This window comes from Lissotriton helveticus, chromosome 1_1, assembly GCF_964261635.1.
Source record: "Lissotriton helveticus chromosome 1_1, aLisHel1.1, whole genome shotgun sequence".
NCBI lineage: Eukaryota > Metazoa > Chordata > Amphibia > Caudata > Salamandridae > Lissotriton > Lissotriton helveticus.
In genome coordinates, this window is record NC_136057.1 from 1670431673 (window position 1) to 1670448577 (window position 16905).

A 16905-nucleotide genomic window follows, 5' to 3' on the forward strand; every position below is an offset into this window, starting at 1 on the left:
GACCATGTACCACTGCCTTCAGCGATTCCAATAGCAGCGCCATAGGCGTGGCCGAGGTGTCAGCTAAACAGTAATTTATGGTGGTTGTAATCTCAGTAACTCTGTCAGTATACGGGAGCTTTTAGGCAAATATGTCTATCAACGTGGAGTCCTTCTAATGGTTGCGTTGAGAGATAATGGCAGTGCTGTCAGTGAGTTTTGCATCGAGGGAAGAGAGTGTGCATCAAAGAGCACGCCACCAGCCCCCTGCAGACAGTCAGCTCGCCAAGTGCTTCTGTCCCTACCAAGGAGGTAGCGAGTAGGGTTCGGGCCGGCGGATGTGGATCGGAGAGGGCGTTGCAATAACAGCGGTGCAGACCTTCGGTGTAGAACGACCTAGCCAGGGGTCACAGCGATACCTCTGAAGAAGGTTTTGTCACAGAGCTGGGTGTAATCAGCATTGACGGTGCAGAGGTGCTACACTGAGAATCCATGCATGTGCTGGTGGGCGGAGAGGAGGCACAGAGGACAAGGGCAATGCAGCAGGGCTCCTCTATGATCAAATGTAGTCTCCACTCACCGGCAGGCAAAAAGGGGAGGCACCCCAGCTTGAAGGCAGAGTCTCCAATGTAGGCGCTATAGAGTCAGGTACTAGTACTTACATCTATAGAAATAAAGAATATAGTTCTGTTTTTGTCTAATTCTGGTGCTGATTTTTTCAAGATGTGTGTTGCCAAAGCAAAAGTAAAACACAATTGTTCCTTTAAACTTTAGTTGTGTAAGCTCTTGGTTTTATGGTATTTACATTTTTTTTTATAAATCTTTTTATTGATAGAAAACATAAATCAAACTCAAACAAAACAAATGCAGTCCCCAAACGTAAAGCAATTACCAAATTAAGAAGAATTACAGTTGAAACCATGCAGCACATTGGATCAAAAGAAAAGCACCTTTACAGTGTCACATTCTCTATCAAGACTGAGGTTGCATCTCCCAATAGGGCACAAAGAAATCCTCTGCTCTCGTTCCATGGGCCCCATATTTTGGTCCATTTTCCCGGGCACCCCCTGCTTTTGTACACCGCCATCTCTCCCTGCATACACCAATCCATATTGGTTTACCAATCAGCATGTTTCAATGCCACTCCTCCCTTCCATGTTCTGACAGTATTTCATTTTACCACCGCGCAGCCCAGTGTAACCCAAATCTTTTCAAATCTTGTTAAGTCTGTGGCCTCCCAGATATTCAAAAGTCATAGTCGGGGGGAGGCTTCAAGCGGTTTATGACATATTCGAGACATCGCTGAAACTACCCTTGACCAGAATTCCTGGAGATTCGGGCATTCCCACCATTGATGCAACAAGCATTTGCAATGCTATTGGCATTGTAAATGATAATGCCTTTTATTTATCTGTTTTGATAATTAACACATAAATAAAAAGCATTGTAATTTACAATACTAATAGCGCAAACATTTGTAAATGCAAGACCTATTTCATTTCAAAGAAGTGGCCGCCATTGTCCCGGCTGCTTGGAAAGTGAAAGTGCGCTTGGTGTGCTAAATGTTGCAGGAAAGCACGTAGGAGAAACTCTTAAAAGAAAATAGTGTTTACTGATTAAATAAGACATACCATGTAACTTCAGACGTAAAAGGGCCAGACAGTCCTCATGGGAGGTTACAAATGAAGACAAGGCGGCACTAAGGAGGGACAAACAAGCCTATTAACGAATCAGAAGCCAGCATTTTATAACGGCAAAGACACAAGCCAATGAAAAATATAGGCGGGGAGTGGGCGGAGCTTCAAGTCCATACTCCAATATAGCATACGCTGCCCAGGCTCGACCTAAGAATATGAAGACTCATTCTGCCTTAAACCCGGTCTTATTCAAGATTTGAAAAGTGGCGAAAATATATTTTCTCCATTTCCTAAACTTAAACAGACTAACAGTAGTGGGGAATTAGTTTGCTCAATTTCATGCCGGGTACAAACTTTAGTTTGGATCTTTCCTTTTTACACAGTAAAGTCGATTTGCACTCGAGATCAGGAAGTCCGTGGTGTGCAGAAGCCCTACCTACCAACACTGTCACGGATGAGCGCGATTGCTGGACAGGGAGAAGCCCGTCTTGAGCTACGACTCTTCTCTCACAACACAAATAAAGAACAAGCTGTCAAGTTTCCTTGGTAACTTCAGCGCCGACTGAACAAACAAAGGGAGACGGAGCATACCACACGGAGAGCCCTCTATGTGCCCCTATCTACCAGCTGCGATGACTTCAAAGAGCCAACGGGCGGGGGGCGGGGAGGGAAAGTGAATGCGCGCTTGCAGGAGATGTGCTGTGGCTTTGGTGCACGAAGGGAGGAGATGGCATGTGCACTCCCTACGCGTACACATCACCTGTCTGCGCGTGCCACCTTCTGTTTCCCTTCGCGCACCAAAGCGGCAGCAATAGAGCTCGCTAGCGAAGCAGCTGTGCTGCATTCGCACGCGAGCCCTTAAAAATTACCTAGTTGCCCACACTCCTGGGGCAGACATGGGACAGCAGCAGATCCATTTTAACTACCGCAGAACTGGTGTAGTACGCTCTGTGGAGTATTTTAAGCTGGATAAGCTTAAAACGGGAGCGGATAGCCACTTCCCGTGGTGATGCCTGGGCCTCCCACCAGTCTTCATCGTCAAAATCTCCAACGTCCCCAGCCCATTTCAAGCATAGTCTCTCAGAGGCATCAGGTAAATTATTAAGAATTTTCCGGTATGTTAACAAAATCGCCTTTTCTGGGACATAATCATCTAATAGTCTGTCTTCGTCTTCTAATGGGGAGGAGACCGGCAGATCCGAGCCTTTGTGTATTGCTTTATGCAGAGCGTGTCATACCTGGAGGTATCAGAAAGTCTCACCCTCATGGAGTTGATATTGGGCTTGTATGTGTCCAGACGGGACAATTCCCTCCCTCACCCATAGGTCGCCCACTTTCGAAACGTCAATGAGATCCCACTTGTCAAACCCTGGTTGTTGCGAGAGTAGGCCTAATTGACTGGAGTCAAACAGAGGATCAGCCTGAGTAATTTTGCCTCTCCAGCCCAACGCGGCCCTTGCCGCATGCCAAATTGAAACTGTAGTGGAGGTTGGGGTATTTTTAGGTATGTAATTTTTCCCCCATATAGTGCCCTGAGATAATATGCCAGGTCAGTGATGGGTCGATGCATCCAGTGGTTGAGAACCCCCAATTGCGAGGCCCAGTAATAGGTTCTAATCGCTGGGAGAGCGATTCCACCCTCATACCAGCTTTTGGTCAGTTTGGCCTAGGCAATTCGGGGTGTCCCATTATTCCACAGTATGGAACGTACCTCAGCGTCAATGGATAGAAAATATTGAGGTGGGACCAAAAAGGCGTGTTTTGTAAGGCATAAACAATACGGGGATGTGCCATCAGTTTATAGTGAGCGGCCCGTCCCAGGAGTGTTAGGGGTAAGGACTTCTAGTGTTGAACATCAGCATGGAAAGGTATTTACATTTTGACATTTCCGTCTGTTTATCCATATTTATTTTCGTATTTGTGAAAAAGTGATGCAGAAACTAGTTTGGTTTCACAAGGATCTAACCAAGAAATGTATGCTCATTTTTGAATGCATAATAGGTTTAAAAAATGTGAATACCCAAAAATGATTAATCAATAACCTCAGATGAACACATGCACATTTTAGTATCAACCTGGCACAGGGAAAGTTGTTTTAGCTTCATTTGGAAACATTCTCTCCTTTTTAACTCCATTACCTGTGAATCAGCATAACTAATAGACTGCCAGAATTGACTGACATTTGGAATCACTGTTAAACAAACAATTTGCATTTTTGTCATTATTTAAAAATAAATAGAGACAGAATAATAAAACGTTTTATGTCCAAATTTTGTCATATATTTTAGCTTTTGTACTAGGTTGTAATGTAGTAAGACACAATATCTTTCTTATATCTTACTTAAGTGAAATTTCATCACCTTGAAGGTAAAGGTACTGTATTTTCGATATTTATTGTAAAAGCCTTCTGAAGTTGTATGGAAAAACTGTTAAAATGTTAAGGTGTGAGTTGTGAAGTGCAGTTATTAAACAGCTGTGTATGTTTACCAATTACCCATTACATTTATTTATTTGAAAAGAAAATGTCAATCAACAAGCATAAGGACAATCTCTTGAGCATATAATGTAAAAACATGTACAAACTAAACATGCTGCTTGCATACCTAGTACTTCTTTGGGAGCTCTTTAGGACTATGACCCAAAATCACATTACTGCCCAGGAAGGATTGTCGATATGTATCCATGCCATGATGGCAGCATTGGGGCATTTGTTTGACGTTGTGTATAATTTGAAAACTCTTAAACTTTAGTAATTAGGAATAAAACAAATATTAAAGGAGACCCATTGCAATTCTAGATCCATTAAATGGCTTGCATGTGGCCCCGGAATTCTGGATTTGTGTTACAGATTAGACCAAATTTAGGGTGACAGCCTTTGGTAGTAATGGGACTGAAGATGCTACATTGCTGAAAAGTATAACGTTTGTATTTCTGAAGGATCATTTAATGTAGTTAATGTTATTTTTTTCAGGTTTTTACTGGTATTTTCACAGCAGAAATGTTCCTGAAGCTAGTAGCCATGGATCCATATTATTATTTCCAAGAAGGTTGGAACATCTTTGACGGCTTCATTGTCAGTCTCAGTTTAATGGAGCTGGGCCTGCAGGATGTGGAAGGTCTTTCTGTATTGCGATCTTTTCGATTGGTATGCTATACGTATTTACATTTATTTTTTATTTTTTACATATTGTCATTTCTTACATCTATTTACTCTTTTTCCCTTTAACATCTAGTAATTTGAAGAATAGGTAGGTTGAGATTTCATGTTGTACAATAATTTTTAGTGTGAGATATAAGTTAATGGATTTTAAAACATAAGTGTTTAGTATAATATTTGTTATTGCCTTCATTGTAGTGTTTTGATGACAGACCAAATGAAAATTTGAGACAATTTTCTGTGCCATAGGAACTTCACTGATAGTCATAAACCTAAATGATTCCCTCCTGCTGGAATACATCCCGGAACACTTCACTTTCAGCATATCACATTATATCCGTGAGAGGTGCATATCAACCATTTTTAAACTGTGGTTAAAAACCTCCAAAGTCTTAACAATATAGATTTTTTGTAAATTTAACCTTCAATAATGCATAAGGTGGCATTGCAGCATGAGTGTCTGTGCATTGTGATCAAACAATGAAAGCTGTAAACTCAGAAAGAAAGTGCATGAAGGAAAAACATAAACATGAAACACAATGCTCCGAAAAGGGACTTTACGGAACCAGCAGCTTCTATATCCAAGTATACCTTGTACCGAACGTTGCCTCACAATCTCTATTCAATTTTGATTAAGGAATACAGCGAGATGTAAGTTGTAAGTGTAATTCCTGTTCACAAAATGACCTGGGATGTATGCTTATGACTTTAATGAAGATCCCTACGATGCAAAACTAGCATTACAATAATTCACATTTCCTTTTATACTATGTTTGTGGGGATTTGGGTTATACCTTTTGAAATTATTGTTCTAAATGACTCATAGATCCAAACCAGCCCTAGAACCACTCTTCGCAGCACCCTCACCTACAGATCACCCTGGACCCTGTGCTCCGTTTGTCATTACTACTGCTGACCTCGTGCCCCCCCCCCCCCCCCCACCCACCCAATGGCATCGCCTCCTCGGACAACATACTCATCGAAGACCTGAACTTCCACCTTGACAACCTCAGCAACCCCAACTCCACCACCCTCCTGGACAACCTACCCAACATTGGACTGAAACAGCTCGTCACCACCCATACCCACAAGGCAGGAAACATCCTCGACCCCATCTTTGCAAGTGGGAACAACATCTGCTTCAGTAACACCAAGCAGCCCCTCTGGACGGACCACCACTGCGAACACTTCTCTTTCAACACCTCCACCACTCTCAAACCCACACCTCGCCCTCCACGAAGGAACTGGAGCAAGGTAGCAGAGGAGCACCTCAACTCCACCCTCAGCCGCGACCCCCCCGACTCGACCGTCACCAACTCTGCAGCCAAGGAACTGCACCACTGGATCACTAATTGCGCAGACAAGCTCGTACCCCTCCGCACCAACATCAGACAACGCTTCCTGAAGGCCACCTGGTTCACCACCGACCTCCAAGAAGTTAGATGCTCTTGCAGACGTCTCGAAAAATGATGGAGAAACAGCAAAACCACGGAAGACCTGACCACCTACATGAACGCCATGACAGATTACCACCAAAGCATAAGATCCACAAAGAAGACCTTCATCCAGAAAAAAATCCTCACCAACTCCAGCAACTCAAAGAAACTCTTCAACATCATCCAGCTATTCACCAAGCCCCACAGTGAAGCCACTCCCTCCCAATACCTTTGTAACAAGCTCTGCTTCTACTTCCACCTGAAAATCAAAGCCCTCTATGACAACTTCAGCGAGCAGACTCCCGAGACCACTCTTCCCTCCAGCGATGACAGCTGGCCCACCATCACCGCCTGGACCAAGTCACCACCGAAGATACTACAATGACCATGAAGAGCACCCACTAAGGAGCCCCCACGGACCCATGCCCCCGCACATCTTCCACAAAGCTGCCATAGTGCTCCAGCTATGATGCACCATTAACGCCACCCTTGAATCCGGCACTTTCCCAAACGACTGGAAACGCGGAGAAGTCAAGCCCCTCCTGAAGACACCCTCTGCAGACCCGACGGACCTGAAGAACTACCGACCCATCTCTCTCCTTCCCTTCGCAGCCAAAGTCACAGATCGTCAATGCCCAGCTGACTAACTTCATCGAAGAGATCTCCATCCTCGACCCCTCCCAATCCAGATTCCGCAGCAACCACAGCCCTCCTTGCCGCCAGGGACGACATCCGCACGCTCCTCGACCAAGTCTACACCGCAGCCCTTATTCTACTTGACCTCTCCACAGCCTTCAACAGTGACGCAAGAATACAGGGAACAACCCTTGACTTGCACCCCTCCTTCCTCGCCGGCAGAACCCAAAGGATCAGACTCCTGCCTTTCTTCTCCAAACCCACAGAGATTAATTGCAGAGTACCCTAAGGATCATCGCTCAGTCCCACGCTCTTCAACATCTTCATGGCCCCCCTCGCCACCATCGTCAGACAGCATTGACTGAGCATTGTACCCTATGCCGACGACACTCAGCTCATCCTCTCCCTCATGATGGACCTCAAAACCACCAGATTCAGCTTCCAAGAAGAAATGAAAGACGTTGCAGCTTGGATGAGTAGCAGCTGTCTGAAACTCAACTCAGAAAAGACAGAAGTCCTAGTCTTTGGACCATCCCTTTCTGCATGGGACAACTCCTGGTGGCCCACCGCCCTCAGCACCCCCACCTCCTCCCACACCCACTGACCACGCCCGGGAACCTCTGCATCATAGTCAACTCCTCCCTCACCATGACCCGACAGGTCAATGCTGTCGCTTTCACCTGCTTCAACACCCTCCGCATCTTCCGCAAGACAATCAAGTGGATCCCCCCCAAAGCCAGAAAGATCATCACCCACGCACTCATAACAAGCAGACTGGAATAGGGAAATGCCCTCTATGGTAGAATCAACAAATCCCTGCTACACAAACTCCAGACCATCCAGAACACCGAGGTCAAACTCATCTTCAGCATTCCAGACATGAGCAAACAACCCGACACCTGCGAGACCTCCACTGGCTCCCCGTTCAGAAGAGAACAACCTTTTTTTTTTTTTTTAACATTTTATTGAGTCAGCTGCTGCAATCCACAGCATTAAATACCACGGACATATCAATTGCAGAAATTGAACAACCACATAGCAAACAGTGCTTGGAGATACTGCAGTGTACAGAATTGGATTGCATAATAGAGCATTGAGTGTGATACATGAAACATTTTCCAATACGGCAACTCAAATAGTAAACAAATTATAAACATTGCAAAAGCGAAAGCAAATAAACAAAAACTAAAATCATATCTACGAGATTGCAAGACTAGTACAGTAGTTCAGCTCTTGATGTGTGGGTCACCGCTTCGGACAGCGATCCGGGCCTGACGTATAAAACGGATTCGTGTACCGCATCTTACAGGCATGGGTAGCTCGATGTAGTTTACCTGGCCGAGAGTCAGCTATCATGGTCGGTGTATAGGGCAAGCCTAAGGCAGTGTCTCCAGCAGCGCTGGCGGGAACCATTAGGGGCAGCAAAGAACCAGGGTTCTTCAGTCGGTGTGCAACTCTTCTCCAGTGTCGAGGTGTAAATGTGAGCCGCACTGGTATCATGTGCAACCAGGAGCAGCGAAAGGTACACGCAAGCACTAGCCCACCCCAGTTGGTATGTTAGGATGGAGTGATTGGGATGGCGTGTCGTGAGTCAATTTGGCAATGTAATGGCGATACGGCCCCCATATGTCAGTCGGGCGGGAAGAAGTAGGTAGTTGTTCCGAATATTCAACACTATTCACGTTGCAGTGTGCCACACTCCGAAGCCATGAGGCGCACGTTGGGCCACGTGTGGCGCACCAGAGAAGCGCTACCTCTCTCTTGGCCAAGAGGAAGCATATGGACGCTAACTTACGAATCATGCGGGGAAAATTTGCAACATAGCCCAGCAGCGCAATTTCTGGCGTGACCGTCAGCGGAAGACCCAGTATTTCACCCAAAACCCTGTGTACCTCAACCCAATATGTGTGTAGTCTCGGGCATGTCCAAGACAGGTGTGCGAAGTCAGCCTGAGGGGCGCTGCACTTGGGGCAAGCATGGGGTCTACTGGCGTCGATTCTGTGAGCTAATGCCGGTGTGTGATACATCCTGCGCAGGAATTTAAAGTGAATGAGCTTATGTCTGCTATTCATGGAGACCTCCCTGGTTACCGCACAACACGCCTCCCACTGTTCATCTGAAATCTGTGTGCCCAGATCCCGCTCCCAGGCAGCTCGCACTACTCTGTCCGACGACGGAAGAGACGCCAAGCACAGTTTATATAGTTTGGACACCACGTGTGCACCCAAAGTGTTCTGTATAAGGAATGTAAGTGCAGGGTTGTCGTCTGGTGGCAGAGGAAATGTGGGAAATACGGCGCGCAACATCGCTCTGAGTCGTGTGAGTGCGAATGCATCCATGAATGTACGATCAGCGAAGCGGGGGTCTTCGGTCAGCGTGAAGGCGTGACCATCGGGGAACAAGTCACCGATCGTGTGTAGCTGGAACTTGGATAGCGAACGGCAGACCACCAATTCGCCTGTGATAGGAAGCCAGTGTGGATTGGGCAGAGGAAAGGCAGAGGAGTACAGAGTGTCCATGTGCAGGAGACGTCTCAGCCTGTCCCAGGCCCAAGCCGTCGTGGTTAGCGGGTATATGTCATGCGGATCTCGAGGGAGACCTTTGGGTAGGATGGCGTTAAGTGACAGCGGGAGCGCCGCATCCGCCTCCGGGCGCAGGTGCAGTATCCTGGCATCTGGGTGATACCAAGAGTGAGCGTAGGCCCCCTGGGCGACTAAGTAGTATAGGTAAAAGTCTGGTACCCCAAAGCCGCCCCTTTCATACGGCAGTGTCAGGGTGCGCCAGGCCACTCGGGGGGTTTTCCCACCCCATACCAACCGTAGCAGGGCAGTGCGTAGTTGTCGGAAAAATATCGCAGTGAGGGGAATCGGGATATTGTTGAAAAGGTACAAGAAACGGGGGAGGACTACCATCTTAACAATGGCAATCCGGCCAGCCATAGACAGGGGGAGACGAAGCCATCTGTCTGTATTGTCCTCCCAAAAATCTAGGGCTTGTCCATAGTTCAGGCGAATGATGGACACTGTGTCGAGGTGCATATGTATCCCAAGGTATTTGATAGAGTCCTCGCACCACTCCAATGGGAGGGCGCAGGGCCATCGTGTGGTGGCAGGGGTAAGGGGGAATAGGAGCGACTTGTGCCAGTTGACCTTGAGGCCCGAGTAATCGCCGAATCGCGCTATCTCCAGCAATAGAGGTTGTAGGTTAGCTTCCGGGGTACGGACGTATAGGACCATATCGTCCGCGTAGAGTGACACCAGAAGCGGGCCCGTGCGGAATTGGAGTCCCCTGTGGAGATGTCTCTCCTGGAAGTGGCTCACCAGGGGATCCATCACAAGTATAAAAAGGAGGGGGGAAAGAGGGCATCCCTGCCGGGTGCCTCTAGAAAGTGGGAATTGGTTGGTAATGGTACCGTTCAGGCGAATACGAGCCGTGGGAGCTGTATACAGCAGTTCCACCGTCGCCACGAAGATGGGGGGCATGCCCATCCTCCGCATCACTTCCAGAAAAAAGGGCCATTCTAGGGTGTCAAACGCCTTTTCGGCGTCTAAAAAAACTGCAGCTGCCGGAGTAGCGTGGTCAATTCTGTGAAGGACTGAGAAGAGCGTTCAGAGATTCAGGGATGTAGACCTGTAGACAAAGCCAGACTGTGCCGGTGACACAATGGCGTCCACCAGTAATGCCAGACGTATCGCCAGGACTTTCGCTAAGATCTTATAGTTGAGGTTGAGGAGCGACAGCGGACGATATGAGCCGCACATCGTGGGGTCGCGACCCGGCTTGGGCAGCAGCACAATGACCGCTTCTCTGAGCGTGGGGGGGAGGACACCAGCTTCCAGAGCTTCCGCATATACTTCCACTAGCCTTGGAACCAATTACTCTTTGTAAAAATCGGCTGTGAAGCCATCAAGCCCAGGCGCTGAGGAACTCCTCAGGGAATCTATAGCTTCAATGATCGAGTCTGGAGTGATAGGATGGGCCAGAAAATCCTGCATGTATTTCTCCAAAAACACCATGGCAATTTCATCTATATAAGACCCCGGGTCCCGGCAATCCTCAGTGAGAGCGGACGTGTATAGGTGGCGGTAGTAGGTCAAGAAGGTGTCGCAAATGGCAGGGGTGGCATAATGGTGTCTGTCGTGCGTGTCTAGTATATCAGTGATGTACGCAGTTTGCCGTGGCGGGCGTAGCAGCTGGGCCAATAATCTGCCCGGCCGATCCCCCTCGCCGTAGCGGCGTGCTGTGTGGTATTTTCCCAGGAATCGCAGCTCCCTGTCCGCTGTTTCCCTGAATTCTAAAAGTAGCTTGAGGCGGCGCGCCTCTCGGCTCGGCAAAGGGTCAGCAAGGATCTCAGCTTCCACTGCCGACAGCTCGGTCTCCAGCCGACCCAGAGTGGCCCGGACCTCCCGCAGTGCCCCCACATGCTTGGTGATACACACCCCTCTGATGGTAGCCTTAAACCCCTCCCACAGAGTGGCCCAGGTGGTCACAGAGCCAGTGTTGATGTCAAAATACTCCTCTATAGCCAAACGGATCTCCTCAGTGAAGACCGGGTCTGCTAGGGCTCTGCCCGGGAATCGCCATTGCCGTTCATACCCGCCCAGTCTAGGGACAGCAAGAGTAAGCACCACCGGGGAGTGGTCAGAAAGAGTACGTGGAAGTGTGCAGAGATCGGTCACCCATCCTGCCAGGCCCGGTGAGAGCAGCCAATAGTCGAGTCTGGTGCTTGTCTTGTGGTAGCTAGAGTGGTGAGTGAAAGCAGGGGTGTTTGCATGAAGTTTGGTCTCAACATCTATCAGTGAGAAATGGGAACAGATGGCCGCCACCGCCTCTCGAGTAAGCGGTTTACGATCCGGGGAAGAAGATGTGCTATCCCTGCAAGGGTCCATCAATAGATTGAAATCGCCCCCAGCGTCAGAAGGTCCACGTTTGAGTGGAGCAACGCTAGATACAGGTCATGGAAACACGCAGGTGAGTCTGTGTTCGGACCATAGATCCCCACCAATGCCACCCTGTAACCATATAGCACACCTGAAAGTATTGCGTATCTGCCCTCTCCATCCACCTTGCATTCTGTGACGACCAAGGGTATCCGTTTGTGGACCAAAATAGCAACCTCCCGGGCATATCTACTATACGTGGAAAATACTTTGTGGGTGCCCCAACCCCTGGCAAAGGAATCAGTGTCTGCCTGTACCATATGGGTCTCCTGTAGGAAAAGAATGTCCACTTGGCGATCCGCATAGTGCAAAACCTGTTTACGTTTACGGGTGGTATTCAGACCCCGGACATTCCATGTCATCAATGTTAGCCTGGAGGGGCCAGCCTGCAAACCTAACCCGGCCATGCCAGAAAGGAAAAAGCAGTGAGCAATGTATGACCCTCAAACAAGCCAATACTACAAGCCTCGCAATCAAACATATAGATAAAAGGTGTCGCAAAAAAAAAAACATACAACCCATCCCCCACCCACCACCCAGCCTCCCGCTGTCCCCGGAGAGGCAGAACCCAAACAAGACCTGAACAGTGGTGCAGCGGTTAAATAGCCAGCAATACAAAGCAGTGTAACAAATCTGCAGCCTGTAGAGGATCAAACCCTTAGAAAAACAGAACAAACAGGCATTCGCCATAGGGGGAAGCAACGCTGCCCCCATGCGGGCAGCCCAGCAGCGCGTTGTGCGAGACAATACTAGTAAATTTGCCCCAGCAAGGCTGAGCCATCATCTACCCCGGGCAAGGATTGGTTTCGACAGTGTCTTCGCATAGTCAGCCCAGGCCAGTATTAGCAAACAAGTCAGCACTTCCCTGTGAGTCAGTAGGACGTGGAGAGGTTGAGCCGGACCCGGGAGCCGAGCCCGGCCGTTTTTTGTATTCGTGACAGAAATCTTGGGCTTCGGCCGGGGATTCAAAAATACGGAATCGGCCGTTGACTTCCACCTTCAGCCGTGCCGGATAAAGCATGATGTATTTCAAGTCAAGGTTGCGGAGAGCGGCTTTGACGCTGGTGTATTTCCGTCGGGCCTCTTGAACCATGAGCGTGTAGTCCGGAAAGAAGGACAGCTTGCTCCCCTGCCACTGCACCTTGCCCATCTCACGTGCGGCACGGTGCGCAGCGTCGCTGTCCCGAAAGTTCATAATCCTGGCAATGATGGGGCGAGGCAGCTGCCCCGTGCGTGGCTTAGGCCCTAGAGACCGATGCGCCCGTTCTACCACAAAGCCTGGGGTGAAAGTGTCTCTCCCGAACAGTTCAATGAGGAGGTGCTCTACGAAGGTGTCAAAGCGACCAGTGGCAGTCGTCTCCGCCACACCAAGGATGCGAATATTGTTCCTCCGGCCACGCGCCTCCAAGTCCTCATTCTTAATGGCCACCTCCTTAAGAAGTTTTTCAACACGTTCCAGCCGCTTTAGTGCTTTTGAGGACCCGTCCTCCGCATCCGATATTCTGGATTCGGCGAGGTCAAGGCGGCGATCGTGGGCCTGCACTGTGGTACTGATGTCCGACAATTTCCGGTCCAGGCTGTCAAAACGGGTGTCCAAGGCCTTGAATCCGGCTCGCATTTCCCCCAGCACGGCGGCCATCATGGACGCTGCGTTACCACGGTCCTGCATTCCCGAAGCGCCAGCAGCCGCTCCGGGCGGGGGGTCAGTGTTGAGGGAAGGCGTCTTGTCGAAGGTAAGCTTCTTTTGGGCAAGGTCCTTTTTCCCCATAGCCAATGTCACGTGAGAGCGAGGGCCGGAGGGCAGAGAACCAGTGTGTCCGACAGAAGCTCCTATCCCACTGTCACCGAGTGATGAGCAGCCCTGGTGGTCGGGAATAGGACCCAGCTGGGGTGAAAGAGGTCCGACTGCAGTGGCCAAAGACACCTAGCACGTAGCCCTGGATAAATGGCCCCTCCGTGGAACGGGCGGCACGTTGTATGCAGGCTCGGCGTGTAGGGAGCAGCCCTCTCACGGGCGCAGCGCCGGAGGGAACGGAGAAATGCAGGCTGCAGGTCGTTCAGCCTACGGCGGGGCCGCGGTGCGACACCGGAGGTCGCCGCCGGCACCCCCAGCAGCCACGCGCTCCACCCCCACCGCCCCCAGCCAGTCCCCACAGCCGCCGCCTGTAGGCCCGCACGGCTCCCGAATGAAGGTCCCGGCCCCGGCGTCGCCCAGGGCCTAAAGCCACTGCTCCCCGCCGGGACCCAAGCACCCCGTGAAAGCGGAGACCGCGCAGCAGGGCGACGCCTCTCGAGAGACCAGCAAGGGGGAAGCCAGTGGGGAATGAAGCGCTGCGGCCGAGGGCCGAGCAGTACTCACCTGGCTCGCCCACGCAGAAGGGAAGATGGCGCCGAGGTCCGAAGGCCTCGGATCCCCTCCGCCGTCCTCTCCGTGTCAGACCGCTCCCTCTGCGTTGAAACTTCGCCCGAGGGGTCTCATGGGCTTCAGGGGCCGGCTCCGCGTTGCAGGGGGAAGAAAAAGTGGCAGATTACATCCCACTCGCAGCCACTGGGAGCCTGCGTGGAGGAGCCTCACGGCAGTGCGGCCATTTCGTTCGCCGCCGTGGCCACGCCCCCAGAAGAGAACAACCTTCAAGCTAATCACCCACGCCTACAAATCCCTCCACAACATCAGACCCAAATACTTCAATGAAAGAGTCTCCTTTTACGTACCCAAAAGGAACCTTCACTTCTCCGACCTCGCCCTGGCAGAAACCCCGCGCATCCGCAAACCAGAGCGGGTGGATGAGCCTTCTCCTACATGTACAGGAATTTATATAGCACAAAACACCAAGCGGTTTCTAAGCGCTTGCTTAGGGAACCCGTCCTGGTATTCCCCTGTGAGATAACCCCGGTAGGGTTATCCGCAAGGTGAAAGCCAGGCATCCCGCCGCGAGGGGCCGTTGTGGAGATTAAGCAAGCTATTGCCCAGAGTCGCAGAGTGTGAACCCGTGAATCGAGTAGGCACCGGAGCGAGAATTGTCGAGTCCATGGACATTTTAGGACTAAAGACCCCGCTGAGCCGGGAATTGAACCCTGGTCCCGGGCTGACCTTTTCTTCCAGGTCTGCCTCCTCTAACCAGTGAGCCACACTTCTCCACATCGCAGCCAAAGCCTGGAACAAGCTCCCAGTCAACATCAGACGCTCCCCTACTCTGCGCACCTTTGGGAAGAGCCTCAAGACCTGGCTCTTCGGCTGCCCGGAGCTGCAACCCCCCCCCCCACTCCCCGTCCCCAACGCCTTGAGACCCTCTTGGTGAGTAGCATGCTTTAAACCCCCCTGATTGATTGCCATAAGTATGAGTTTATAATTCCATTTCAAACCACAAACTCAATTTAAGAGTTCAGTCGTGCCTTAAAGAGAGAGATTTAAATTTTTTGAAAACTGCCTTGATTCATGGTTGTCAAGCAAAGAATCCTCACTAAGATTGATTAGCACAAAATAATTCTGTCTGTGTGCAGGATTTTTAGACAGTTTTAAAATTAAGAGGGGGAAAAACTCGTATCAAAAACAAAAGAATCAGAAAAATGTTATAATAAAAACTTGAATCAGAAAGGGTCCAATGACATAAATAGCTTTGATGCTAAAAAAACAAACACTTTCTCGTCTCTTTGAAAAAACATAAACATTTTATGGAAATGTTTAACAAGTAATGCATTCAGACAGATAAAACAGTGCTGTCACTTTAAGGCCGACCCTTGTTTTCCTCATCTCAGCATACCACACAGTGACAGCCCCAAAATTATTTTTTCTGACTCTGAGAGAATCCCAGAACACATGCATCTGCCCTTTGATCTCTACCTTTTACAGTAAGGTTCATTGAAACCATTATTTTGATGCATTTTACATTTTTACACAATATTGTAGGCCTGATAATTGGGAAGAAAGTATCTCAAGGTCTTCAACTACTCACATCAGCTTGTCCCATACTTTATTTAGTCCATGCAAGGACAGTGAAATTCTATGGTCAGTTGATTAAATGCTGCACACATTTGCAATCCTCAAAGCCAAATATGCTTCTGCTCATTATCTAATTACATATTTCAGTCGAATGTATCCCAAAAGGAAAGTATGTTTGCTTGCGAGAAGTGTGTGCATTTTTATATTGATATTACTCGTAACAGGGTATGGCATCCACAACTTGTCTTTTGACCTCACGTGAAATTTATTCAAGATCATTCTTGCTTTCTGATCTCACAGTTACTCTCTTATCGCCAGGCAGAGTGCCTCATTAGATAGTCTTGAACTATGTTGGGGATCACTATGTTGGGGATCACTATGTTCGGGATCAATTGATAGTTTGTGAGGGACAATTTATGAATGATTCCCTGATACCTTTGTTTTGTTTACAAGTTCTGGTGCTCATGTGTCATATGCACGATGTTCGTTTGTAAACATGCTGAATCACACTCTTTATTATCTTTAGGTTTATCGAGTTATCTAGTTGTGTAAAACCATGACTTCAGGGGACAATAAATATCTGATAGGGACTTCTTGCTGCAGATTCTTTACTTTAGAATTCGCCCCAGGCACAACACTGGATCTGGAAATTCCTGAGCAGTACCCCTGCAGGCTGGTAGGTGGTGGTGTTTGCGTGGGTGGCATCGGCGCTGGATGTGACGTGCACTGTGCCTATATAGGAGCCACCCCAGCAGGCTGAGATCAGTTATTTTCTTCTCAAGCCAGTCAGCGCAAATCTGGAACAGTTACCCCCACTCACCTATTGACTGAGCTTTTTTTTGAAGTTTTGTTAAAGGACTTTTGGGAGAATCCTTTCTCCAGGTGTGTGTGAGAGATATCAACTAAAAAAAACAACGGGTTATAAACCCTGCGGTGCCGGTCATAGGCAAATGTCTGTGAAAGACCCACAATTTGGTTTGTTTGTGGTGCTTGGAGCGGACCGCGAATCCAAGGCCTATGAGCACTGTCGTGCCATGAACCCAAAGGCGCTGATGAAATGTTCCCTGAAGCTCTTTTGCCTCCCTACGTTGAACAATCCAGTGATGCTCTCGAACCCGGACGCTTTGAAAGTCCTGGGACCACTTGTAGAGCCACTCCTGATGATTGTTGTCTCAGTGCC

General features: G+C 49.0%; 1 protein-coding gene across 2 annotated transcripts in view; it reads left to right on the forward strand.

Moving 5' to 3' along the window:
- The window catches only part of SCN8A (sodium voltage-gated channel alpha subunit 8), a 566978-nt gene that overhangs the window by 287772 nt on the left and 262301 nt on the right, over nt 1-16905 (forward strand). For both annotated transcript variants that reach the window (XM_078688933.1, XM_078688934.1), the window contains exon 14: nt 4588-4761. In XM_078688933.1, coding sequence (XP_078545059.1) covers nt 4588-4761 — 174 coding nt within the window. The remainder of the gene's footprint in view (nt 1-4587; nt 4762-16905) is intronic.